Source organism: Corapipo altera, unplaced genomic scaffold, assembly GCF_003945725.1.
Source record: "Corapipo altera isolate COAL_440 unplaced genomic scaffold, ASM394572v1 56, whole genome shotgun sequence".
Taxonomy (NCBI): domain Eukaryota; kingdom Metazoa; phylum Chordata; class Aves; order Passeriformes; family Pipridae; genus Corapipo; species Corapipo altera.
In genome coordinates, this window is record NW_020884896.1 from 7,309,973 (window position 1) to 7,337,133 (window position 27,161).

The 27,161-nt window shown below is 47.2% G+C and overlaps 1 protein-coding gene across 5 annotated transcripts; it reads right to left on the reverse strand.

Moving 5' to 3' along the window:
• Nucleotides 1-25,967, reverse strand: ITPRIP (inositol 1,4,5-trisphosphate receptor interacting protein). 5 transcript variants are annotated; one of them, XM_027648141.1, is made up of 5 exons: nucleotides 25,826-25,967; nucleotides 20,848-20,941; nucleotides 19,638-19,744; nucleotides 17,447-17,603; nucleotides 1-6,134 (listed from the first exon to the last, which is right to left on the reverse strand). In XM_027648141.1, the coding sequence occupies exon 5, from the start codon at nucleotides 6,119-6,121 to the stop codon at nucleotides 4,472-4,474; it is 1,650 nt and encodes a 549-aa protein (XP_027503942.1). In that variant the 5' UTR covers nucleotides 6,122-6,134; nucleotides 17,447-17,603; nucleotides 19,638-19,744; nucleotides 20,848-20,941; nucleotides 25,826-25,967; the 3' UTR covers nucleotides 1-4,471. The 5 variants fall into 5 exon arrangements, with proteins under 5 accessions (XP_027503942.1, XP_027503939.1, XP_027503940.1 ...); XM_027648138.1 differs by lacking the exon at nucleotides 17,447-17,603 and having other exon boundaries at nucleotides 25,826-25,966; XM_027648139.1 differs by lacking the exons at nucleotides 17,447-17,603; nucleotides 20,848-20,941 and having other exon boundaries at nucleotides 25,826-25,966.
• Nucleotides 25,968-27,161: the final 1,194 nt, after the last annotated feature.

The window sequence follows — 27,161 nt, forward strand, 5'->3', positions numbered from 1 at the left end:
GTACAAGACTTTATTATAAATAAAGCTGCATGATAAGATCTATACAAATTCAACAGTATCCTGCTATAAAAGCAGCAGTTTAAGTACAGCATTGTCAATCAAGGAAGACCTTAATTTGGAGAGTTCTGGTGTTATTGCCCATCTCAGCTGCATTGCCATACTACAGTTTTGCTTCTGAGCTAATGTATTACACACAAACCCCCCTATCCTAAAAAAAGACAAGTAATAAATAAAGCTGTTTACTCGGTATGCTCCTATGAGAGCCAACCCCTCAATGGTCAGCAGCAAAGTTGCTACAGGTGCATAAAGTCTTATTTCTTCACCACAGAGAAAACATTGCAAAGGCTTTGCATTAAAAATGTCTGGTGAACAAGCACCAAATCCTGCTGCTTGAATACTGGATAAACTTTTGGATCCTTTTGCTAAAACACATCTTTATACCCCTCTAAGACCTCTATATAGAGCAACTTGGAGAGAGAGAAGCCGTATTCTGTGGCTGCCACATAGTAAAGAGTGAACACACAACAGCTCCCCTTAGAAGACATTCAGCTCCTGCACAGCAATAACCTTAGACCAAGACATTTCCTAAAGGCAAATGGCTCCTGAGGCTATGTTGTAGATCAGTGGCTGCTATCAAGCCACCACTAATTCCATTGCCTTGACAGAGCCTATAATAAAATATTAAAACCACAAGTTGAGGGTGGAGGGAGTGGTTGGAAAGCAGCAGAAGGCACTAGGAGTTCATCTATTGAATTCACCAGTCAGCAAATAGCAAGAACACTACTGAGACACAAGGAAGGGGTGCAGGACAGGCCATTTACCCTTCCCTAGAATGTCTTACAGAGATGCAGGCATTGCCAAAGACATCTTGTGTGTTTATGTCATATGCAGTTTGGTTTTAAAAGAACATTTTCCACTTTAAACCACAAACTCTCATTTCTACCTCCATCCTTTAAAGCTGCTTCCTATGAATGCCCACACAGATTTCAGTCAAGGCAGAACTACACATGGGCAACACTAAAATGTTTTAGGGCATTTTTACTGCCTGACAGCTGATGGAGCTGAACTGTTTTATAAACCTTTTTTGTGAAATGTGGGCTTTTACTGATAGAGCTAGTACTTGATGGGCAAAGACAAGGAAGTCCAAGGAATGATGTGCTTCACATCACGGCCTCCTTGTACCACTGCAGAGGTCTGATCCAAAGAAACGCTGTGTACCCACATCTCCTCTGATGGGACACTTCTATACCTCTGGTATATGGCTGACAAGGAAGATCTCTGCCCTGAGGCTCCTTGGAGCACAGCTTATAATCACAAACCACTTTTTCCCCCCAGACAAGTATGTGTGGGTTTCCTCACAGCCTAAATGCACAGAACAGACCTCTTAAAAGGTGCTCAGGGCAAAATGAGCATATTTATGTAGGAAAATTAAGCCAAGCAATTTCTTTCAGTGGAATCAAATCCACGAATTCATTGGTTCGGCTCCAGCTTGGGTTCAACTAAACCCCATGAGAACACTTCAGGGTCAGTTTGGGCGTAAGAGAGAACAGGCACACAAGTACAGAAAACAAAGAACAAAAGACAATCCACTTATCAGTTTGGGTTCCCTTTGAGTCTGAGCAGCAGTGCTTGGAGCTGTGTAAAGACGAGTTTGGGCTCGTTTACAAGCCCGTAGGACTGGCATTGCAAAGCTTTATTCTGACATTTTAATAGGGGAGTTACCTTATTCTGTTCAACAGCCTTTTCTTCTCATGTTCCCCCTGCTCAACCTTATATAAAAGTTATTTTTCAACCCTGAACGTCATTTCCTGAGAGACCTGGGTCACAAATTTGTTTCTGTTCTTTGGACAGTCTAAATTTAGACTCTGGACAGGAAACGGCAGAGAAATTTTTATTTCTCTCTGGCTGGGCTAGGAACACATTTAGAAGCAACTCCAACCACAACTTCTTCAGCATGACCTGCCTGCCACCAGCCCATGCAAAGCTGGATCTGCTACAGGCACTGTGCAGTAAACCTGGGCAGGTAAAAATGGCAAATTGCTTGGGTTTGCAAACAACTTTCACAGGTTCTGATGCAGCCTCCAGGCTCCAGTATTAGGACCCACCCTCCCTGTACCTCTGCTTGTCACTACCTGCTTGTCGTGTCCCCGAGACTGCTCCTGCTCTCTTTCCAACTGGGGAAGGCTTGCTTGGCTGTACTAAGTGAAAGCTGGGGCTTACAGCACTCGTTAGCGTTAGCAATTAGTCCAGCCCTCTCTGCCAGCCCTGGTAGTCTCCCATCCCAGGCACTCATCTCCAAGGTTCTGAAGCAAGCACTGATGATCCAAGACTCTTTCCTATCAGCACTACTCATCAGACTTTCCCATTTTACTTCCTACCTACCCCTTACTTTCTGCTCAGAGGCATCACTTAAATACCCAATAGCCATGATAATAAAAGCCAAGAGAGGCAGTGATTTGAGCAAAGAGTTCCCTGTCCCCACCTGTGCTTTCTTACAAACCACGTGTGGAGACAGGAGAAGCTTTCTCTGTGCATAAAGTGTCTGTCACTGATGGTGGGACAGAGAAGAGCAGACATCAATGAAGTGGTGAAATGGTTTTTAGCAGGTAAAGGGAGGAGAGGGCACGACTATGGAGAGTTTGCTCATCAACAGGCTGGATAATAAGCCTCATGCTGTATGCTGTCCCCAGCAATGATATAGGATTAAATCTTGTATCTGATAAGAGAAGATTGATAAAAAGGAACCTGTGGAATGTGGTAAGATCATCCCTGATGGGTCTCACCTCACAGAAGAACTACCCTCTTGTAAACAGGATTCAGAGAAGCCCTAGTGTAAAACTTTGCAGGAAATTCTAATGTAAGAAAATGACGGCAAAGGCCTCTTAGCACTGGAACACAGGCTTCTGTGACCAGCACAAAGCAAATCTGCACTGAGGCCCTGGCTTGGGACCTGTACAAAGCACATTGAAGAGGGTGAGGGTCTCCTGAGCCCTCTCCTCTAGCAAAGCCACCTTGCTGTGGCTGGGCAGCCCACTGGCACAGCAAACATGCTGATTCCTGAGGGATTTCAGTCATCTCCATTTCTATATTGTTTGGGTTTTTTTAGCATATGCCACAAGACTCTCCCCTGGCTTGAAAGCCTGCAGCAGCTCACTAATCCTTCACACTCCCAGCTCTGCAAATTACAGTCTGCAAGCAGCAGCTCCTCAGAGCCTCATCAGAGCAGCAGTCTTTAAAAAGATTGAGGAGACCCTATAAGGGAGCTTTTGCCTGTGTATGTGGAGCAGAAGGCATACAACACTGATCACAAGGGAGTTGCAGAGACAGCACTGCCGAGCTCTACTACATGTGCACATTTTTCATCCCTTCCTTCTCCTCCTCCTGACTCAGAGTGATCCTGCTGGCCTTGGCCTCATTAAAACCATGCGGGGAGATGCCCTCTCATTTGGAAGGTGGTTGTTCACTTCTGCTACCAGACTGCTGAGATTGGCTTCATTACAGTACAATTTTGGAGAACTGCTTCTTTTATGAAAGCAAAACCTATAGCAGTCATAGAATTAGAATAGTTTGGGTAGGAAAGGACCTCAAAAGATCATGTAGTTCAACCCCCATTTTCCTTTCTTGGCTGTTCTCAACCTTACTGCACCAAGGTAAGGAAAACAAACAAACCAAAATGTCAGAACTCAATAGTGATGTTTCTTTTATCTAAGGTAAAAAAGATTCCTGTCCATTTACCCATAGAAAATGGCCAGGAATATAAACCACTAGCTATGTTACCATGGAAGACTCGAATAAAATGGTCCAAAGACACAGACCCTGCACCCTGCTACATCCTTCCACTGGAGATGCAATGTGCAGCATGCAGGGTGTTTCTGAAGGACAGGACAAGCCATTTAAACTACCACTGCAAGTCCCTTTGAAGCTGTGGTTGATTTAGGGATCTCCATCCAGTCCAGATCTTGTGCATGACCCTCCTCCTCTCCACACAAGCATGGAGTCTTATGTTGTGCTTCCCTTGGTCGTCGCAGAGCTCCTCTTGTCTGTGAGCAGACAGGCTCCTTTGATCCCGAGATCCTGTCTCTGATTCCTCCACCCTTTTCTTATCTCCCCCTTCCAAAGGAAATGAAGTATTTGGCCACCATCACCCACCACCACTGTTTGCATTGCAGGTATCTGAATAAATTAGTTGTATTTGTTCCTCAACCACCACTGCAGCATGACTGAGGCACAACAGAAAAATATATTCTTAGCTGCATAAAACTGAGCCAGCACAGCAGTGGAGCAGAAACCTACTTCAATACCACATCTTCCAGTTTCTACCTATCCTCCTCGCCTTGCCTCTCCCTCCCTGCAGGAACCATGACCCAGGACTGGTTCAGCTGCAGACAAGAAGCTGTACTGGCAAAGTCAGTTGTCTCCAGGAGGCTTCAGAAAGTTGCCCTCTGGGCTTGTGCTTAGAGTTTGGCTTTGGTTAAAGGGATTCCTTACGGATCCCATTGGTGTGTGCAAGGGGAATGTGCACTGTGTACTCATTTATTAGTGCAGACATGTTCCTGAGCATCTCGTGGAACGTGTCCACCGTCTTCCTGTAAACGTCCCTGCGTAGCACAAAGGGACGGAAAAGGTTGAGAGGCTCAGCCCTCTGAAATACGATGGGGAAACCCAGCTCTGCTGGTACCTTCCCATTGCCAACGAAGAAGTGGTAGAGCTTCTTTTCATGCAAACATTTCTCCAGGAATTTCAGCATGTCCTGTAGACGAACCTCCAACTTCTCTGGGGCCCAGTCCTGACTGGGACGTGCCTGCAGGAGATGCAGCATCACTGTCTTCAGGTGGTAATTGGTGAGCCCGCTTGGACCTGTGAGGCTGCATTGCTTCCCATGGAGGAAGGAGAGGATCTGCAGGCAGCTGACATGGCAGGCATTGGCAGGCAGTGTTTTGGAGACCAGATGGATGAACCTCCTCTCGTAGACTGCAAAGGTGAGAAACCAGTGAGTGCTGGAGGGGACATCTGCTGCCAGGCTGCTCCGAGGGAAATGAGAGATGAAGTAAACATCGGAGTTTTCATACTGCACCACAGGGGTGAGGTTGAAGGCAATCGATTTCCCTGATCTAAATTTTATCTTCAGGGCTCCTGGCGAGTCCAGGAGGCTGAAGGAAAGGTCAAATTCATACTTGTGGGAGATTCTGTTCCAGGCCTTGGTGACAGCAATCTGGAACCACTTCATGACTTGATCGGCATCCAGATATTGAGTATTTTTGAAGCACAGGAGGTCTTCCATCTCACTGCTGGGCCTGGTAGTACTGACTTGGCTATGGAGGAGGCACAGCATATCTTCCCCTAGTTTAGTCTTGTCACAGATGCAACCTGTCACATCCTCATCTGCCCTGCACACCTTGATAGTGCCATAACCTTGTTCATCTGGGGGAAAAGAGTCCCCAGAGCACCAGGTCTGGCAGCGAAAGCAATATGGCTCCGGGGGGGCAAAAGGCACTATCAGATCACAGACGAAAGGTTTACGCACTCTCCAGTTCTCATACATGCTCCCTACACCCATGCAATCCTCCACTTCCATGTCAGCATCCCGGTTACAAACACTCCTCAAGGCCTCCAGCAGGTCATCTGCAAATCCTTCCACCATCTCCCGCATCCTGGCCATGTCTCCGGTGGTGCCCAGGATGCGCCTCTCATAAAAGCTGGCCAAGACAGCCTTGTTAGGGAAGGCTACTCCTTTAAATGCTTTCCCCAGGACAGCCATGTCATCCTCTTCTCCTCCTATGTCCTGCCAATTCCCTTCCTGGAAATCCTGCCTCCAGAGTTCGATCAGCAGGAAGATGACCATGGAAAGGGCAGTCCACATATCCCATCGGACCTTTTCCTCTTTGGTTTCCTCCACTACCAATGCAGCCTTTTCCAGAGCCTTCTGTGTGGCTTCCTGGTCTGCAATCTCCTGCTCCAAGCGCAACTGTTCCAGCCGAAGGCTCTCCTCCCGCTCCTTCATCTTCTGGATGATTTCTTCCGTGTTCTCAGGGACAGTGCCATTCTCCTTAGGGAAGAAGAGCGGGTGGTTGACAATAGCTGTAATCACCAGTAGGCACACCCGGAAGATTCCCACAGGCATGGCAGTTCCTTCCCTGGAAGAGAAAGAAAGCTAGAATGACCCATTATTCAGAGCATATTCCCTTAAGTAAGAAAAAAAAAGTAAGAAACTTCCCACTGAATAAAAACTTCAGCATCCTTTCTAGCCCTGAAAAAAATGCTTGAGTCTAGAAGCTCCTAAGTGTATGGTGTTTTGGCAAGTTATCAACCAACTTCCTGAAGAGGCTTTATCAGCTTTTGGTGAGAATGAAAATGGCTCTTATCAAGTGATCTTCGAAAAACAGAACTGTGAAGGCACTAGCTCCTGTCAACCCACTGTGATGCTGCTGGGGCAGTGTGGGAGGGCACATCCATCCTCCTTCCCCCCTTTAAAATTCCTGGGACAGAAAGGGAAAGAAGCAGGAAGGACCTCGCCAGGTAAGAAAGCAGGACTGGAGATGAGCACTGCTTTTCCTCAATGTAAGGCTGATGTTGCAGATGTGGCAATGGCATAGGCAGGGCTGTCCTGACTACCTTCCATGGTAAGCATGTCTGGGAACCCACATAGCGTGCTTGGATCAGAGCTAACCTTCACTGCCAGTGCTGGTGATGTGCACCTGCATAGGAACAAGCCTGCATGGTTTTGTGCTTCTAAAAAGGCACTACAGGCAAAGCTCTTCCTGCCTTTCAACACCATCAGGATCAGGCTGTGGCAAACCCTTCTGCCCCCCAGGATGCTTCATGATCATAGTCCCAAGAGAAAGGGCAGAGACACAGACACTGTTAAACTGGAAAGGGTTTCCTTTAGCCAAGTGGTTTTAAAAGCATCAGGTTGTTTATTTTTGGTGCTTACTACACTACTGATCTGTGGAAGACATTAGTAAACACCACGGCTTTGATGTAAGCCATCTCTCCCAAACACTCCCTTAACAGCTGTGCTTGCAGCCAGCTCACTCCCATTGGAAGTGCCCTCAACATGGCTGTGAGGAACACACCAGCCATGTGCCAGCAGCCTTGCACAGGCCCTTGGCATGACTGAGCCCACTACTGTGTTTTGGAGTGGTTTTGTGTGGTTATTGGCTCTGCTGCTTGAACCTCACATTTATTAAACCTTTCTGTGCCATGGGACTCACGATGAAAGAATTTAATTCTCAACTTTCTAGAACATGGTCCCATTGCCAGGGTATCTGTCTGGTCCTGACAAGACCTCACAGAAGGCTGGGCCAGATGGTGCTTGGGCTGTTTCCTCCCGGGTGGCATTTCTGTTTCTGGAGAGCTGGCATCGCTATCAAGAGCCCAAGTGCCTGCCCAGGGCAGTACAACCTGAAGTTGTCGCCCACTGCTGGGACATAGAGAGCTCACCAGTCCCTCCTTCTGGCAGTATCACTGCTCAGTCCCAGCACAGGAAGATCAGAAGAACAAAGCTGACAAGCTTTAATTGACAACTGCTTTAATCCCTCAAAAGTGTGTTTGAGAGAGAAGGTTTTTTATTACAGAAATAAGGCTATCAATAAAATACCTAATCAATCAGACCAGAAAGAGTAATCTCATTCCTAACAAATCCTATTGTGGGAATGAGGCTCTCTCACAGAAAGCCAAGAGATGGTGAGGCGCTCTGTGCTCCGGGAGCTGAGGGTTGTAATTCCCTCCCCCTGCAATAGCTCCTTGCAGGCCTGAACTCTGCATATTTTGGTTCACAGCAATCCTGCTGTCCCAGCATCTGGGCAAGGAGAACATCTCTGGCAATCTCATTTATGCCTCCGCAGGGCACACAATAAAGATAGATCCATCCCAGTGGACCTTGTTATCGCAACTACGCAACAAACTGTTGGCTTCTGATTGCAGGAACCCAGATTTCCTCCATGTGAGCATTTACTGTATATGGGAACTGTATCCTTCGGCATGCAATTATCTCTGCTTATGAGAGGGCTGGGACTGGAATAACAAGGGAAGGGAACAGGACTGAGATGCATTGTCCAAGCATCAAGAAAATTCACACGGTGCTCAGGATAATGCTACGTGCCCCTCCCTGTGCAACATCTACCAACTCCCTTTCTTTAGATCCCATGCACATGCATAGATAAACGTTCTTATGCAGTCATTTCTCTGGAGATGGTTTGTGGGCCTGTCTTGTCCTTTTTACATTTACATTAACTCTTTAATTCATCAGGCAATGAATTAAAGCTGAATTAATGCCCAAATCTGGGTGTTCCAGTTATTCTGTGAGCTCAATGCCTGGGCACATTTTAAAAATAAACTGTGGTCGCCCTGCATTGCAAAGGGCTTTATCAGTTTGCCGGGGCAGGGCAGGAAGTGCTGGTGAGTTCCTTTCCTTAGTGCTATGCTCTTGCAGACCACATGTGCTTTCCAAGCTTAAAAATAACATGGCCAGGGGCCAGATGCCTCCTTCTTGTAGTCTTGACCAGGATGACATTGCTGCATTGCCCTGCTAGACCTCTGTCCCTGTGGATGGAATGTTTTACTGTTACCGAGTTACTTCTTAGATGCATAAGGCTGAAAGAAGTCAGCTTTCCTGGGATCTTCTTGTAGCCTGCAAGACTCTCTCATACCCAGCTGCCCATGGGCACACCACTTCCAGAAGTTACCTGTCCCTTCTGGTAGCAGAAGGGGTTAGACCTGGCATCCCCAAGTCCATCACCTGCTGGCTCAGCTGAATTCACTCCAGGTCACTGACATCTAGGCTACCCCAGCTGATTTTGCAGGAGAGTAGGTTAGGAAGCACACACACATCTCTTGCCCCATCAAATTCTACAGGCATCAAACTCTGGAAGAGAGTCACAATGAAAACTGGAAGTGACAAAATCTTCAGATCACATGAATTTGCAAGAGGCATGTCTGTTTTCAGCCTGAACACAGGAAGTTCTCTTGGTCAAAACTGCCCTTTTGCTACTGTAGCTATTCACACCAGAAAATGAAGCCAAACATTAACCTCGGTTAAGGCTTAAGATTAATGATGCTCAGTGACCAACGTCAGTGGAGCCTCGCCTTGGCAGCAGTAAGGGTGGTATGGGCAGAGCGTTCCCACATCTCATCACATCCAGCTTTCCTGGCTAATATGGAAAGACTCAATAATACAGGTGAAACCAGTAGCACTGCCTGCTACTGGGGCTCCAGCTTTCCCCATAACAAAGGTCGCTCTTTTCCATTGCTTTTAACTTCAGCCCAAGCTATTTAAGCCTGATAAAAATATTTATGCCTACTCTGGCTGAGACAGCTTTTGTGTGGGGAAGAGGGAGTGAGTCCAAATGTTTCCAAGCTGGAGACTAAAGAAGAGAAACAGCAATTTTTTAATCTACGCATCAAATTTAGCAACATTTCAAGTATGGGGGAAAAAAAAAAGGTATTCGTAAGTTTTTAAACAGCAAGTTCTCAAAGCACTCTTCAGCCTTTTCCAAATTTCTCACCCTGCTATTTTTTTCCCCGTTTAAAGTAAGGACAATGTCCAAACTCAGTAACAGACTTATGTCCACCTACCTGCTGCAGACCCTCTTGTGGCAGTCCCAAGGCTCCAAAGACTCCCTGAGGGAGGGTGCTGTGCTCCTTGCTGCATCACAGGCAGGCCAGCCCTGCCAGCAGCCAAACCAGCCCTCCCTGAACCAGTTGAGAATGCAGAAACCCCACCTGTTGTGCTCCTGTGGGCACAAAACAGAGAAAGGAGCAGCAAGACCAAGGAAAGCTGCTTGAGAAAGTGAGAAGGGCCAGGATATGTGAAGCCTCGCTGTCTTGATGTAAAGCTCTGTCTCTGCTCACTGCCCAGCATGTGATGGTACTTGTTCAAACCTGCCTCTGGCACCAGAACTAGTTTTCTTCCAGGCTTTTCTATGGTGCTCACTGTTTCAGTGAGTAGGGGCTTCACCAATTTTAAGGTTAATGATCGCTCTGAACAAGCCTGGGAAGTGAGGGGGCCGACACCATGCCACTCTCCAGCTGGGGAGTGAGGGCTCAGAGAGATAAAAGCAGCTGATCCCTCTGCTGTCTGATTAGAAACAACAATCAGCTACATCCTGCAGCACTTGGTATGTTCAAAGGCTCCACCAAGAGCACCTGCAGCCCTCCACCCTCAGCTCCCAGGTAGGTTAGGCCTCATCCTTTCAAGCCTGAAGCAGTCTTCCCACCTGGAGAATTGTGAGCAGCCCTACAGGAGGTCCTGGATGATGCAGAGAGCCCCAAGAGAGGAAGGGGAAAGATGGCACTGCTATCATGCAGTTCAGGTTGGTGCCATGAAACCACAAGCAGAAGGAGGCCAGCTCTCTCACCAGCTGATCTGAAAGCCCTTTGCTGCACCACTTGGTGATGTTTGGCTCACCTGCTTACCTGGAATACAGTTACAGACAGTGTGGTGTAAGGAAAGGGAAGCAGCACATGAAGAAGCCTTCACACAGCCAGGCAGCAGCTCTACCTGCAGTTTCTGCCTTGAAGACATCCTCCTCACCTGGGAACATCACAGAGTTCGTACGGGGTTTGTGTGGACCAACCTGCAATAGCTGCTACCTTGTGGCAACGTGTGCTCCCCCTTCCCACCAGCCACAGGGGATATCCCTGCATGAGCAACAAAGTCCTTCACAGAGATGATGATGCTTGAAGTCATGACACTGTCCTGTCCATTCCAGCTAAAATGTGCTCAATATCTGATGTACCCAAGCCTTCCTCACACTCTTGGACCTTCAGAGCCTTTTACCTCCTGCTCAGCTTGGTAAAGGGGATTTAAATGGCAGCTTGCAACTTGCCTTTGTAGGCTGCTCATATGCTCTGAGCTCAGACAACCCTCCATCTCCTCTGAAGACATGGGAGGACATTTCTCTTTCATAAGCTATCCCTTTCTTTACTCAAGAGTTCCCATACAGCTTTATTTTTTTCAGGGTTTTTATTCCCTTACATTTTGAATCCTGGGAAGCAAAACATGGTCTGGCCAGTGTTCAGCAATAAACCAGATAGGAGTGGGCTGAAGCTTTGATTCTTAAATTAGAAAACCCTAAGTCAAGCCACTGAATGTGGTTCAGTAATGCACTGGAACACGCCAAGACATCATTTACAACACACTCGATTGTTTCCTGCGATTGGGCTGACACAAAAGGCAGTGAATAGGTGGCTGCCACATTGTGTTTTGCTTTGGTAGGCTGCAAGAAAAGAGGCATTTCAAAGAGATGATAGAAACTACAGCTGGTTGGGAGGTTTTCTTTATTGAAAGCTGCCAAATTTTTGAAACCAGAAATTTCATGGGAACAAATGCGATTTCTGACACTCTCACTGGAAAGGTCCTTGAGGCTTGGAAAGGACTCTGCTACTTGTTTTGCCTGGAGAGATTAATAGCTCAAACCAGCCACTAACCTGCAACTGGGACTTTCTAACTGGGAAGGTGTGAACCTCAGTCTGAAGGGTTTCATCCAGCCCAACCATACTCCCTCATGGCTCAGCTTCTGGGAGCTCCACGATTCCTCCTCTTGCTGTAAAACAGTAAAAAAAATTTGCCTTTTGGCCTTTTGAGTGTATAGTCTGAAAATGTTTCTGCTGCATTTTTGAATATCTAGTCCAGAATAAAAGTGTGCTGAAAGCTCTTAGTAACACACTATGTCCTTCTCCAATCTGCAGATACCGTTCCCACCTCTGCAGGTATTCAGAGCTATGTCCAGCTGCCACTGAAAGAAATCATGTTTTTTCTCAGTGGGGACTACAAGCTCTGATTTGTAAGACACATGCACAATGGCAGAGAAATGGGAACTCCAGAGATATATATCAGTACTATGGTTCCTGCCAAAAACTTAGAAAGATGCACTCAGACAACCTCATAGCATACTGCTTGCTGTTTTTCCACCATCTCCCTATCAACATTTACAGAGCAGTCAAAAGGCCTTTTCTGGCTCAGGACAGGTGCTGAGTGCAGTTCTCCTTCCAGCTGCTGCATGTAAAGCCTCAGGAATAGATATGTGCTGGTTGGCTGTTCAAAGAAAAAGACAAAGGTACCACTAGAGAAAGCAATACCCTTGTAAAGATACCAGACTGGCCCTTCCCATTAGTTGTTGGAAATTTGTTGTTCAAATTTTGCCTTTTTTGCACTGAAAAGACTGAGAAAATTTTCATGTTTTAATTTATATGCACATATTTTAAAAAGAGAGCTCATGTCTATGCTCTTGTAGTCTTATCACTTACTTGGGATAACAGAAACTTCTGTTGAAGGTTCTCCTCCAAATTCAGGAGAGACTAAAGTAATCTAAGCTTTGGTCTCCTTCCCAGCCCCTGGGGTTCCTGCCCTCATCACTTTCAGGTCAACGCTCTGCTCTCCCGGTTTGACCTGAGCTTTCACAGGATTCGAGGAATTGATTTTGGCAGGACTTCACTGAAACCTGTCTCGCTCTCAGACCATTTTTACTGAAGAAGTATTATCTAGGGAGGCTCTGGGCCCTCAGGCAGCTGGAGGGCCCTGAGAGCCAAGATGAACACTTCCACATACTGAAACACACCCCAGGATGACTAAGGGTGTATTGCAGCAGTCTACCCCTCCCACACCACAGCGTACACATCAGCACATGTCACCCTGCCCAGCTTTCACCTGGCACAGACAACAAGAGCCCAGGCACTCAGATGAGGTTCCTCAGCTGGCTTCTATCCTCCAGGACAAAGACCCTACTGCTGCAGTGAGGATGTGTCCCAGACCTATACAGAGCCATAAAGACCCCCCCCACACACTTCCCACTCTGCCCTCAGCTGTGACAGCACCCAGCACAGCCCACCCAGAGATCACACAGCACGGGGCAGCCAGAAGAGGCTCCTGCTCTCCCATTTCTTAAGCACACAGTCAGCTGCAGCACACACAGCCCAGCCAAGACAAACGCGGGTAAAGAATCCAGTACAGAGCCTGAGCAGCACCAACTTGTGCTGTTCTTTCCCCTGCTATGAATTAAGCTGTGTGCTGGATGTTGGTGTGATGAGCTGCCGGCTGGGACAGAGCAGTGCCAGCCACAGCAGCGATAACTCATGTTCTGATTTGTTTTTTGAGCATTAAATTAGTGCTACAGACAAAATACCGAATTCCAGTTGCCAGCACAATTGCAGCTGGTTCAGCACAGACAGGTGGGATTGGGCTCTGTCTTTGGCTCTCTACCAAAGCCGCAAGTGGGGGAGGACCAAATACACCAATACATGAAGTGCAGAGGCCTCGGTGTTGAGACTGGTAACACAACCACGTCTGAAACCAGAACAAGCCAGCTGGCCTGCCCAGTACTACAAAAGTCAGGCATGGCCAAGCAACTGCCTTCCAAACCATGCCTGGAAGCCCCACCCCAGATTAGCTGCTGGCCACAGCACAGCAGTTGGACAAGGCCACTTGCCTGATAGCTATTGTTTTGCTGTTTGATTGAGAACACGTTAGCCTTTTGTGACATCCGTGGACATCCTGTCCCAGGCCTGCTGCAGTGCCAACAGGGTCAGTCGCCCAGCCAGAGTCGGACATCCTGCCCAACAGGTCTGCTGTGGACTTTCGGAAGCAATATTTTCCTCCTGGGGGTCACCAGATCAGGTATTTCCAAGGAAATGCTGATGCTCATCCTGTGTGCAGGACTAGATAGCCCTTCCTTCCCACGGACAGGCGGATTCACGGAATAGATAAGCAGTCAGTGGCACTGACAGTGCTCTGGAAGCAGACATTGCCATGCAGCCCCAGGTCCAAACGAGGAGTGATTTTGTCAGCATCTCTTCAGGCAGAGCAGTGCTTGACTTGCCTTAGGAAAGACAGGGATTCTTTCTCCTGTCTTCCAGTTATTCATTACCATCAGGAAGCTATTTCTCAGGCCTCATTAATTCTCCCTTGCTGCAGTTTGAAGCCCTAACATTCCAGTGTGGGTAAAAGTAGCACAGATTGTTTCTTTTCTTCTTGCAGTACCACTCAGGATGTTCAGAGGTCCTCCCCTCCTGCGTCAGCTTTCGCTGCATACAGATGCATTTATAAGATATTGCCATAAAATCCCATGGTCTCCCTTTATCCAAAGCTTACACAATACGAAGTTTTCTTTCTGGTTCAGGGGGAGCTATTTGCCTTCTAGGTCTCTTTTCCAAAACCCACAGATGTGGCACATGTTAGATTTTCAGTTTCATCAGCAAGTGGAGATTTATGTGGCCATTTCTAAGTCATTATTTCTCAGTGCATGCAGATATCATGCCAGTAAAGCAAACATGATTCTGGCTCCCTCTTCCAGCCCCCAAAGCCAGCAGCCACCATTAAAGGCAGCTGTAACAACTAATAAACAAACACAGAGCCAGGTCATGCCCCCAGATCACTCACTGTTTACTCACTGCAAAGGTGGACCCAAGAAGAGGTGCCCATGGAGACCAGGAGACAAAGCTAACAGCATGAGGAGTGTGTTACTCAGCATCCTGCCCATTGCCTGCATGTCTTTTTTTGCTTTTTGACCGTGCAAGCCAGCTCAGCTCTTGTCACCAAGCAGCCCATGGGCAGTCTGTGTAGTGCCTTGGGTTCCTCCTCGTACGACTAAGAAGGGATTTCACAAATTGGAACATAGTGTTGGCAGCAGGGGAGGCAGGAGAGGAAAGGTAGGAAGTGTGTATATGGCTCCCACCCACGTACTGAGCTGTTGTAGTAGGATCACAGCCAGGAACAGCTTGGCTTTTTAAGCCAAATAAATTTTGTTTGTTAACTGTGAGGAAAACAACTGGAGCAGACAGAACTTTTGTGGGTTTTGCTGGTTTTGGTTTTGATTTTTTTTTAATTTTTTTTTTAGAAGGAGAAAAGACACACACAAAGAAAAAAAGTTAACTTACCACCCTTACCTCCCCCTCAAACGCAACCTGATGGGAGCCCAGGCAATAGTTGGTCGTTCCCTTGCACAATCTTTCATCAGCACAGATGGACACAACACCTCTAGTGCTTTATCAAAAGTCTGATAGTGTCAACCATGAGGTATGGAGCAATGTCACTGCACAGATGCTCTCTGGCCTCCACCTGGTGCTCCACTCTGGCTGTCACCCCCTCAGCCACACAACATCTCCTTGCAGGTACAGCCAGCCATGGCTCACTGATCCGGTCTGGCAGTCACCGCAGGGAAAGGTGAGGAGAACACAAAAAGGGTTCAATTGCCAAGATATTTGTTCAAATCTGCCCTCCTTTCCCCCACTTAATTCTCACCCAGGCAGAAAGAACCCACATCAGTGTTGTCAAATCAGGCAGTGGCTACTCTGGCTCTCCTATCCCTAAGGTAAGCACATGTTCTGCATCCTTACACATCCAGCTTAACTGTACATTGTACATCCACTGAGACAAACACTTCAGTATTATAATAGTTGGTGAAAACATCAGAAAGTTATTTCCCAGCAGGGATACACCACTCCAGCACATCTAGGAAAAGCACGTGTGGATATTGGCATGGCTCAGACATGACTTGCAGAATGATTACATTTTACACGTGAAACTATGAAGTTCCATTTCGGTCATGGAACAATGAGCACTTATGTATTACAGACAGTAGAAACCACAGTAGTTGCCAGACAGTTCTACACTGAGACGCTGAACAAAAACACGGCAAAAAGAAATTGTCATTGCAGGCTGGGAATTTGGCCGATCTGAGATCCTCTACTTCATCACAGTTTTGACTTGGTGACAGTCAGGAGACCTGCAGGCCCAAGGATCTGCTTAAACAGGACTCAAAAACACTGACTGGGATTGAAGGTTTGTGTGATACTGCACTATTGTTTTGCTAACTAGTTACTACTGTTTGTATTCAAACAACTGGGGAGGAACTGTATTTAAAAGCTGGCTATTGTAGCCAAAACGTCACCACAGAAATGAAAAGCAATGCTTTATTCCATTGCCTGAAATCCCAGCTTTTTTTGTAAAATACAATATAGTTCCTTAAATAAAATAAAAATAATAATAAAAAAACACCCCCATCCTAACAGACTGTGAAAGCCCCTGCAGGGATGGGTAGAGGGTGTGGAAGGAAGAGAGAACACGAAACAGCACTTTTACTGCATTGCCCCATTTCTTTGACTCCCACTAGGATGACTCCCTGATCTAAGCGGAGGCACTTTGTATTTCAGGCAGCCTCTGCAGGAAGAATCAGACCCTCTTACTTTATTACCTGGTGACTCTAGAAAAGATCAGGAGAAACAAGACAAATGCTTTGGGAAGCAGTAATCCCAGTCCTGGCTCACTAGTCATAAACTTAAAAACTGCCAAGACAGACGCACACACACAAATATGTTGGCTGCAGAATACTGCTGGTAACCCTGCTTTTCAAAATGAGTTTGAATAAATAAAAAGCAGCAGAAGAAAGTAAAGTCATACAAAAAAACAAACTGCCCCACTTCCGTGCAATATTTACATGAAGCTCATCCTTTCAACACCCGTGGCCACCAACTCAGAGCCATTTTCACCCAAGGGAATGACTCAGAGACCAGCCTATTGCCACATGTACCCATATTTAATAATTTTCATGTGCTCTTTGCTCAGTCCCCTTTTCTTACCAACAAAAGGAAACATCTCTAAGCTCTTTCTTTCCTTGAAGAATTTGTAAACTGAATTCTGGGAAGAAAAACTCTGAAAAGGCTCAACAGGGTAAGAGCAATGTAACTTGCAGTGCTGTAACAGAATTATCGAACACACATATTAAGGCTGTGAAGCCACGTGGTTTTCATTTGGGATGTGGGGTGAACACAAAACTTGCTTCCTTTATAACATAAGCACAACAAAGGAAGGCTTTGTTTGAAAGCCAAGGAACAGCCTCTCTGCACACTTAAAGGCTAAGTTACCACGTAATGGGAACTGTGAGTCATAGCTGTGGGGCCCCTGCTCATAGGCACAAAAATCCCCTCTGCTGCAGCAGGCAGGGAGCTTAGTAAGGAGTAAAGACAGCTTCCAGCTTCACATGGGAGACTGAAAGTATCCAGGACTAGCAGCAAATACAAGGCTGAGCTGAGAGCACGTGTTGTGGATGACTTATTACACAAACATGTTCCTCTCAGTTGACATTTCTTCCTGTAACTCCTTCAGAGCATGAGATCATAACCCTGCACCTATTCCAAGAACACAATGCAGCTATGGGTCAACAGGGAGGTGGGACACACATCATCCAAGCACCTTCAGACCATCTGTTGACTTTGGCAGCAGAAGAGAGTGCCCACGATACTTAGACTGAGCATAGCCAGCTCACTAGGTAGGACTGCAGTACAGCTCTATGTCCTTATGTCACCTAGTGTGCCGATAATTTATGTCACTGTGTGTCACAGTAGGGGAGGCTCAGCCGGTGGATTTCAGCTACCCAAAATAAAGATGAAGACATCCCTGTCATCCTTGCCCCCACTTGACTGGAAGAAAAAGATAAGGCTCATCTTCACTTACCATGAATGACTTGCAATCTGCAGTGCAGAAGTGTCTGTGCTGCTGAAATTCAAGTATTTTCCCTCACATTTCCAACAGTCCCAAAGTATTTGGATGCTAAATCCCCAGAGGCCTTTAAGAATCAAACTCTCCTCTGAAACCAGCGGCAGTAAGGTACCTGAACATCCAGGAGGACTATGATCTAAGCATTCTGGACAAAGATACACAAGACCAAGCCCCTCTGGGAAGCACTAGAGTGTGTATATCAAGCACCACTTTTTAAGCTTGAGAACATCTCCTTAGCTCCACCTCTGGTACGTGTTAACAGAAAAGAACTTAAAAAATAGGGAAAAAAGAGTTCTGGAAAAGCAATAGAGTTTCTTCCCTCTGCCTACGCATGGCCTACACTGTGCCTGGATGGTTTCTGGCAAGTCTCTATCTACTTTGTTCTAAAAAACTTCCAGTGAATCTCTGCCTCCCAAGGCAGTCTAGACTACTGCTTAACTGCCCCTACCTGTAGGAAAGTCTCCTTATCACTGCATGTGCTTTCTCCAAAACAAGCTGTTTTGGATCCCTGCTGGGATTCTGGCACAGGCAGGCAGTATCTTGTCTTAGGGAACTACTCACCTCCCTGCAGACATCGTGGGAATCATTTGCTCCCACTCCTCATCAGGTGCTCATCACACGTCACCAAATCCTCTGCAATTTGGAAGAACTGAAAGCAAGGCTTTCTGAAGCCAATTTACATTGTTTTCATTTGGGTTTGGCCACAAACTCTATCTTTTCAACTGACAGTGTCCACCATCCCTTGAGGCAGCCCAGAGAAAGACGAGTTGGTTACACAGGTCGCTCAGCTGACACCTTACAACTGGTCAGACACAAGAACCTTCTCTACGTGCTCTTCCCCCTGGTTCTGAAAGTGAAGGAACAGTAACAGTTTTCCTTTGCCAGGCAACCAGAATAACCATATGAGTCAGAGGCTGTACCTAACAGGGCTTAAATTCTGCAATAGTTGGCTGCAATGGTCCTCATCCCTGCCAACACCATGCCTGGTTTTTCTAAGCATGGCAGTGGGATGGATCAGATGCTTTCCCTATAAATGTTGAAAAAGCATCTCTGCCTTGAGGTAAATATCGCTGATACAAATAATGTGCTAGATCAGCCAGAAAAACCTGCCTCTGGAAGAGGGATAATAATGAAAGACGGTGAAGGGAAAGGAGAAAGAGCTTCATTTACACACAGGAGAATGGCAATGGGCCAGGTCTCACAGCTTTGATCAGGGCTGGAGGAGCATGCCAGGGAACGCTGTGAGTTGAGCTTTGCTAGAGCAGAGCAGCCGTTTGAACTCTGCGATGGGAAAAAGGGGACAGACACCACCCAACACTGATCCAGAATAAATAAAAGAAAAAAATCATGTGGAGAACATGAACTAACAGGTACTCGCAGCCAAAGCAGGACATTGTGGCAGCCAGGACTGCTGCTCTGGCGGCTCCCTCTGTCATCAGCCCCAGTTCTTTCCTTCCCACCACTGGTACCTGCAGAGCCTCCTGTCACGCACTCACAGAGCAGCAGTACCAGACATCTTGGTTTCACCCTGCAGTTCTCCTTTCAGCATGTTTTCAGGGGTTTTGATACAAACACGAAAACTCTCCACATTGCTGGCTTGTGGCTTATTTCCCTTCAATTTGGCTGCCTCTGCTGTCACCCTTGATCACCAGGAGGCTGTCCACACACTTCTATGCCTTTGCTCTCTCTCTAACACCTGGAAGAGTGGGGATCTAGTACTTGCCCAGTCTGGGTGAGGTACCTCTGGCAAGTTCTCCTGCACAACAGAAAATGCAGCAGTAGCTGATGTCGGCAAAGTTTTGGACCTGTTGGTTCCCTTTTGCCATCATTCTCTGACTAGATCCCAACCGTAACAAGCAGTGAGATAAAAACAATTTTATACTGAAAGTCCAAAAGAGAGAGGCTTTTAACATTGATCTTCTACACCGAAGCCATTTCCAAATTAAACTTTCACAACACTGCTACTTTTACTTTGCAAGAAGCTGTATGAACCTCGCTGTTGGGAACATTTACTAAAATATGAGCCACACCAATCTCCTTTCAGCATTTCTGCTGCAAGGCTCAAGATCTCCTAGTGAGAGCCCATCAAGACGCTTTTTTAAATCACATCAAATCTGGAAGGAAGAATGACCCCTGGAGCACTTACCTGCTACACAGCTTTGCAGGTGCTCATTAGGCTTCACATTACTACTATTGCCGTGATGCAGACAAGACTATATTCAGTCACCCACTGTTGAAGCACAGCCAGGAAGTCTGCAAAACACAAAGTGAATGAATGAGGAAGTTCAGGCAGCAGTTGGGTATATAATGCAGTTATCTAAACTAGGAATTGATTAAAAAAGAGATTAACTCACCCCTTTACCTAATAAAATTATCATAAAAGCTCAAGAGACCAGAAATAATCAGTTTGAAGTGATCAGGGGAGAGTCAAAATGCTGCTTCTCCCATGGGAAAGTGTGCAGATCACACTGTGGGTCTGCCAGCCTTGCAGACATATTGGCAAGTAAGGACCTCCCTTCCTCTGACTCCATCCTCACCCACCAACTCTCTCCTTTTAAAATGGATTAGGGTCAAATTAGCAGCTGCATAAGTGCAAGGGCTGGGACAGTTTTGTCTGGGATTGGTTTGTCTAGAAAAGGCATCTGGCTGCTGTAAGCAGCTTGTAAGGTAGAAATACTTGCTCGGGGAGCTGGGTTTAGAGAGCTAATGGGAGAAACAGAAAATATAGAAGAGACAGGAAGTAAGTCTAAGAGCAGACAGGAAGATGTGAAACACTGAACCACAAAAGACAAACTACCATATTTTAGGAGAGAGAAGTGAAGAAATTTTACATGCAACAGGAAAAAAACAAAGTTCCCCAACCAAAGGGAGGAGAGGACCCAACAAGTTGCTTGCAGGTAGATAAAGGAGATATTACCCAGCTGCACAATGGGCTGGGGAGCAGGTATCCACCACCCTCATTTCCAGCTGCTACCACCACTTCAAACCTTCCAACTGTCATCCAAAGCCTGATGAAATCATGATCAGTGTGGGCTGAGCTGGGCTTTGGAGCTGGGTACTTTAAGGGCTCTGTATTAGGTTGATGCAACCTTGTTCTTCTGAAGACCTTCTCACTTCACCTCCCTCCTCCCAGGTACCTGCTTTGACCAGACCATGTGTACAGTTTCACTTCTCTCTGTCTTCTTAGAGGCCAGACTGAGCAAATGGGCTCTGTTCTGCCCTGCCCTGCCCTCCCAGCTTGCAGGGCTGCAGGTGCCTCTGCTCAACCAGTGCCATGACACTGCCAGCAACAGCACAGACTGCCAAACACAGGAGCAAGACACCCCAAACCCCAAAGGTCTGGATTTGCACTGTACCTTCACAATATCCTAGTGGATGTTTGTAAGCCCTCAGGGCCAGCAGTGCCTGATCTCATGGTGGCTCAGGGTCAGTAAGGTGCAGCATGTGCTTCTGCTTGGAGGAAAGAAACTATGAAGTGCTGTGTGGGTACTGCTGCTATGGGAATTGCACAACCTCACTTGTTAAAATAATTTCTAAATCTCAAAAGAAAGAGTTTAAGTCAGAGTCTCCCTCAACTACATGTGTACAGATGTTGGAGAGACCTTGACTGAACCTTGGGGGTGGTCTAAGGCCACTTACAAGCAGGTCCTTCTCAGCAGTGGATGTGCCTGTTGTGCACCCTCACATACCAGCACAAAGCTTCTCTCACTCTCTTTGAGGCAGTCACAGAGTCGCAGAACGGTTTCAGCTGGAAGGGACCTTAGAGAGTGCCAAGTTCCAACTCCCCTGCCATAAGGGATGCCACCCACTAGACCATGCAGCTCAAAGTCCCAACCAGCCTGGCCTTGAACACTTTCAGGGGTGGGGCAATCACAGTTTTGTTGGGCAACCTGTTCCAATGCCTCACCATCTTCTAAGCAAAAAATTTCCTAACATCTAAACTAAATCTCTCCTCTTTTAGTTTAAAACTGTTCCCCCTTGTCCTATGACTTTTTGTCCATGTGAAAAGTTGCTCTACCTTTTTGTAAGCCCCTTTTAAGTACTAGAAGACTGCAATGAAGTCTCTCTGGAACTTCCAGGCTGAACAGCCTCAACTCTCTCAGCCTGACTTCATTGGAGAGGTGCTCCAGCCCTGTGATCATCTTTGTGACCTCCTTTGGACCTGTTCCAACAGTTTGATGTACCTTCCTGTACTGAGGACCCCAGAACTGGATGTGGCAGGTGGAGTCTCATGAGAGCGGAGTAGAGGGGAACAAGCCCTCCCTCAACCTGCTGGCCATGCTGCTCTGGATGCAGATCAGGACACATTTGGCTTTCTGGGCTTCAAGTGCACACTGCTGAGTCATGTACAGCCTTTCATTCATGAGAATCCCCAAGTCCTTCTCTGCAGGGTTGCTCTCAATGAGTTCTTCTCCCAGTCTGTCCTCATATCTTGCCCTGACCTAGGTACAGCACCTTGCACTTGGCAGAAGTGCAATTGCATGAAATTCTTGTGGGCCCACCTCCCAGACTTGTCAGGTCCCTCCGGATGACATCCCTTCTCTCTGTTGTGTCAACTGCACTGCTCAGCTTTGTGTCACCTGCTAACTTGCTGAGGGTGCATTTGATCTCACTATGTCACTGATAAAGATATAAAAGAACACCAGTCCCAAGACAGCCCTGAGGAACATCTCCAGCCTCCACTTGGACAGAGGGCCATTGACAACAACTCTCTGGTTGCATCTATCCAGTGAAATCCTTATCCACCAAACAGTCAGCCTTTCCAATCCACATCTCTCCACTCAGGAGATCAGGATATCATGTGGAACCATGCCAAAGGTCTTACACAATTTTAGGTAGATGACTGGTCAGTCTTCCCTTGCCAAATGTTGCAGCCACTCCATCACAGAAGGCCACCAGACTGGTCAGGTATGATTTGCCCCTAGTGAAGCCATGTTGTCTTGGATCACCTCCTTGTCTTGCACATGCCTTAACACTGCTTCCATGAGGAAGCGGGAGCAACACAGCACAGTGTTTGTTTTGAGTCAGCCCTATATGAGAGCCTCCTCTCCATGACAGAAATCAAAGCTGCCCCTGCTCCAGTGGAGCTCAGCAGCTACTCTGGCCTTCAGGTCATGGCAGTAAAACCCGTTTGTTTTGCTGAACTGCTGGTCAAGGTTGGCTCAGCCAACTTCTCATGGCCCACACGTGTGTGTAAGTACAAACAAGCTAAAAAAAGAGTCCTGCTGCAGCTGCACCCCAGGCCAGCTCTCTGTTCCTGAGGCTGCTTAAAGCTTGGCTACCTGCCTCTCTGCCTATTGCCCATGCTGGGGAGTGAACAGGCAGGAGGTTTTGCTTACACAGCTGAGTTCACATCCCTGCAAAACCTGGAATTCATGGTTGGGCACACGACAATGCTGCCCACTGCACACCCTGGTCACGCTCCCTCCAGCCTGAAAACCAGAGTCTCTACCTCTCTCCATCACCCAGCAATTACATGTGCTGATGGAAAGTATGCTGCCTGGCAGCAAACCTGCTTTTTCCCCAGTATAAATGGATTATAATAACACTTGGGAGAGAAAGAGCTGGCCCACCCAATGGTCCATTTTAAAGGGGACCTAAATGGAAAAGCCAGAAGCTTTTTTCAGCTTCCTTTTCCATCACACCATTGCTATGGATTGCAATTGCAATTCTGCAGAGCAGAGTGTGCTGGACAGGACAGCACAGGACAGCTGGGAGACTCATGCAGACTCTTCATGGGGTTCATATACTGCTTCTTAATGTTCATCTTGTCAACAGAGGCTAAATTTAGCTTAAATTTTGCCAGGATATTTGTTTTAGAGGGGATGCAGATGTGTCAGAAGAAAACAATGCAACTGAGAAAAATAAAGCACCCCTTTCGCTGTGTACCTATTGCACTCAGGGAACTAATTTAAGCTATGAGCCAAAAAAAAAAAAAAAAAGAAAGTACACCACAATACAACCCATTAAGAGTGTTTCCTGATATCATGGTGTGTTAATTACTTTGCAAGCAAATTCCAAGACACTGAAACAAGAGAACAACAGTCAGCAGGTAGATAGTTGCAAATGGAAGCCTAAAACTGTCCCTTTGAAAAACATACAGCTTTTCTTAAACATAAAAGCAGAAATTAGTTAGATCAGCTTGTGGAACACCAGTGTTAGGTTTCTGCACATCAGATTCCCTTCTCCTGTTACTCATTGCCACATAAAAAGAATCACAAGCACTGGTATCCTCCTGAGACATCCTGCAGAAATACACAAAAGCCCTTAATGCCATGCATAGAACCAATAAAAAACCGAAAGGGGAGCAGACATGCAGCTTTTGGTGGCCCTAGCCATTAGATGGCCTGAAACAATTACTCAAGAACGCGAAGTTCCCCAATCCCTCACCAGGGCTATTTAGTCTGACTTGAGACAGAGAGGGTAGTGTGACAAAAAAAAGAAAGGTTGTTCTTAGTAGATTGTAATGCTTCAAGCAACAAAAAGAGGAAGACAGTTAGGTGGGGAGGGGCCACCGCCCAAGCTCTTGATAAACAGGTATAACGCCTTTGGTGTGCACAGGTCTCTTCTTCCTTGCAGATGCCACTGGTGTAAACACAGACCACTGAGTCCTGTACACCCAAGTCATGCAAACAAAGAATGTCATCTACCAGCTGAGAGCCAAGAAATCCTCGGGCTGATCCCAGTACTAACACTGGCTCTCTGACCTTTGGCAAATCAATTCACCTCTCTCCACATCTGTGGCAATCACACTTAATGCACGTGTGTGCATTTCCCACGTGGGAGCAGCACGAAGCGTCTATTGTGCTGAAAACAAGGAAGAGAAGGCTCGAAGTTTCCATTCCTAATTTCTATGCTCTGCTTTTCCTTAAGGACTGAGAGAGCACCTTTCACATATATTAAGAAGAAACGGTTTTTAAAAGCAGTTACCTATGAAGGTAGACAATCACTTTAGTCAGAGCTGCAGAGGAGAATTATCATCATCACCAAACCGAACCAAAAAACCTTGCAAACCAAGGCATCCTACACTACAGTGGCTCTCCTGTCCAAGTGCTGCTTTCATGGCAGCTCATGTCCTTGCTTGGCAGCTCATGGCAAACACTGGTGCCTGAAGGAGATGTGCTGAGTATGGGTTAGGCTTACAGTACTCATTAAAAACATGTTAATAGTAATGTTCGCCTAGAGAGACTGCTGCTGCTCATCTTGCCCAACCACATAACAGATACCAATAGCAACGTGTCCTGTTTTCCTGAAGGATTTCAGTATGGCATTTCCCAAGAGAACTGCTTCAGTGGCAGATTGCCAAGTTGGAGATGCAAGGGCCATTAAGGCTCTGGTTCTGCATGTCAGTTTTACAGACCGTGACTTCTAGTATCCCAGTCCTGGCTCACTCTGGTTTGAGCTACAAATACATGCTGGCCACTTTCAAAAACATGCCCGCACAAAAGAAGAGCAGCTCTACTGAAAATATCCCTCCTTCAGCTCTACTGAAAACATCACTCCTTCCCTCTGTGCTCATTAGTGAGACGTAGTGTAACTCAGAAGAAAGACAAGGAAGTTTTAAGCCCGTGCCGTGTAACACTGAACACGCAGCAAAGCTCAGCGATGCGTTCTGCATGGACTGCACATGCCCGAGGTCAGCGCTGACCCGAGGACGCTCCGGGCTGTGTCCCCAGAGAAGAGAGGTGGCCGAGGGGTCCCCCGGGCTCGGTCCCGCAGAGGGTCCCCCCGCGCTCCTCCCAAGGGGCCCTGGGAGCGGGCACCTCCTGCCCCCCGCGCTCGGCTCCCGCCTGGGCTGCAGGGACAGAGATGCCGAAAGCTCAGCAAAAACTTTGGTGGGCGCAGCAAGCTGCCTTAGGGGCCCGATCCTGCCGGCGTCCCGGTACCCACCGAGAGGAGCCGCTTAGGCGCGCAAAACGAGCTAAAGGCAAAAGTTACTCCGTAAGGAGAATCCGGGGGGCAATCACAGCAGCGCGACCCGCTGCGGGCAGCCCGGCACGGCCCTTCCCCACCCCCTGGCACCCCCCGTCCCCCCGGGCTGCACCCCCCGGACCCCCGGGTCCCGGCACGACACTCACCGGGCCGGGCGGGCTCAGCCGCCGCTCCCGGGGCGGTCCCCGCACACCGGCGCTGTCGGGGCGGCGGCGGCTCCGCTCGGCGAGGGGCAGGAGCCCGCCCAGCCCAGCCCGGCCCGAGCGGGCGCCCTCCGCTCTTTGGTTTGTTGTTTCTCTCCTCCTTCAAACCACCCCCGCCAGCCCTAGGAGCCCAGCCATCCTCCGGCGGGCAGCAGCGAGCAGTCTGATCTACCCCTCAGCTTCCCAGATGGTTTCGTACCGAGGGCACGGAGGACGGAGAGGAAATGCGCTCATCTTGCTTCTCGGATGTATTCTGACCTCCTGGTGGTCGTGCCTGAGAGTCAGGAAAGCAGCTGAAACACGTAACCTCGCGTACAGCTCTTATCAAAGCAAAGGAGCAGATCCCAGGGATGCCGAACTATTTTCCTGCTCAAAGGTGGCACAAATAGAAACTTGTGGAGCTGCCTAACATCCTTCCGAGGCACAGAAGTCATGCTCGTTTCCTTAGAATCATAGCATATCCTGAGTTGGAAGGGACCCATGGGGATCATTGAGTTCAACTCCTGGCCCTGCACAGAACAACCCCAGGAATCACACCATGTGCCTGAGAGTGTTGACCAAATGCTTTTTGAACTCGGACAGGCTTGGGCCTTGTAGGGGTGGGGGAGCTGCGGCACAGCAGTATTAGCTAATGATAAGGCCATGGTAAAGGTTTTTCAAAAGTGTTTTCCAACACTGTCCTCATTCTAAAGGCCATCTTCTTACATTTCTCACATAAATAAGTTTGCTCAACAAGTATCACTTTCACAAAGAAGATTAAGGGCACCAAGTCTGAGCAACAGCATAGTGACATCTGTCTGATTTAGGGAAATTATAGATCCCTTTATGGCACCCTTCCTCTTTCCACAGCATTGCAACAACTGGCTTATATTACCACTGGTCTGGCATGTTGCATGTTCTTCACCACTGCTGCTTTGATTTTTTTTTTTAAGCTCGGATGGTGGACATATGTGGTGGTAGGAGACAATCTGTGTGTTATGCTGCACTAAGACTTTGCAATATAAAGAGGGCACCAGGCAAATGTGGCGGCACAGCTTTGTTTGGTAGCTGGCTAGTTCATGAGTAATAGCTGGGACTGTTAAGTCAGCCCGTTCTTTGTATTTCCTGAAGTGGCTATTGAATTAAGTAACAGTTTTAATGTTACTCAAAAGGGTTTGTGTTTGTAAATTTGTGTGTATAGGTATTATTTCCTTAGTGTCCGAATCAAGTTTATTCAGGTTGATTAGCAACCTGGGTGTTGTTAGTACATTTCTTCGTCATATGCCCTAATCTATGGAAATCATCTCCAGCAAGAGCAATACTGAAATCTCCCCACTTCTATGCTGCAGGACTCAGCCTGTCTTGTGCGTTATTTATTTCCCCTGGGAACTTCACAGCAGCAGGAGGAGAGAAAACAGCTTCTTCACCAGGATCTCAGCTATTCATCACCTAAGCCAAGGGAAAATGCCTATTAAATATCACCTGTATAAAGCCCAACAAGGTAGTAATTACTGATGTATATGCATAGAAATACACATTGGACAATACAAATCACT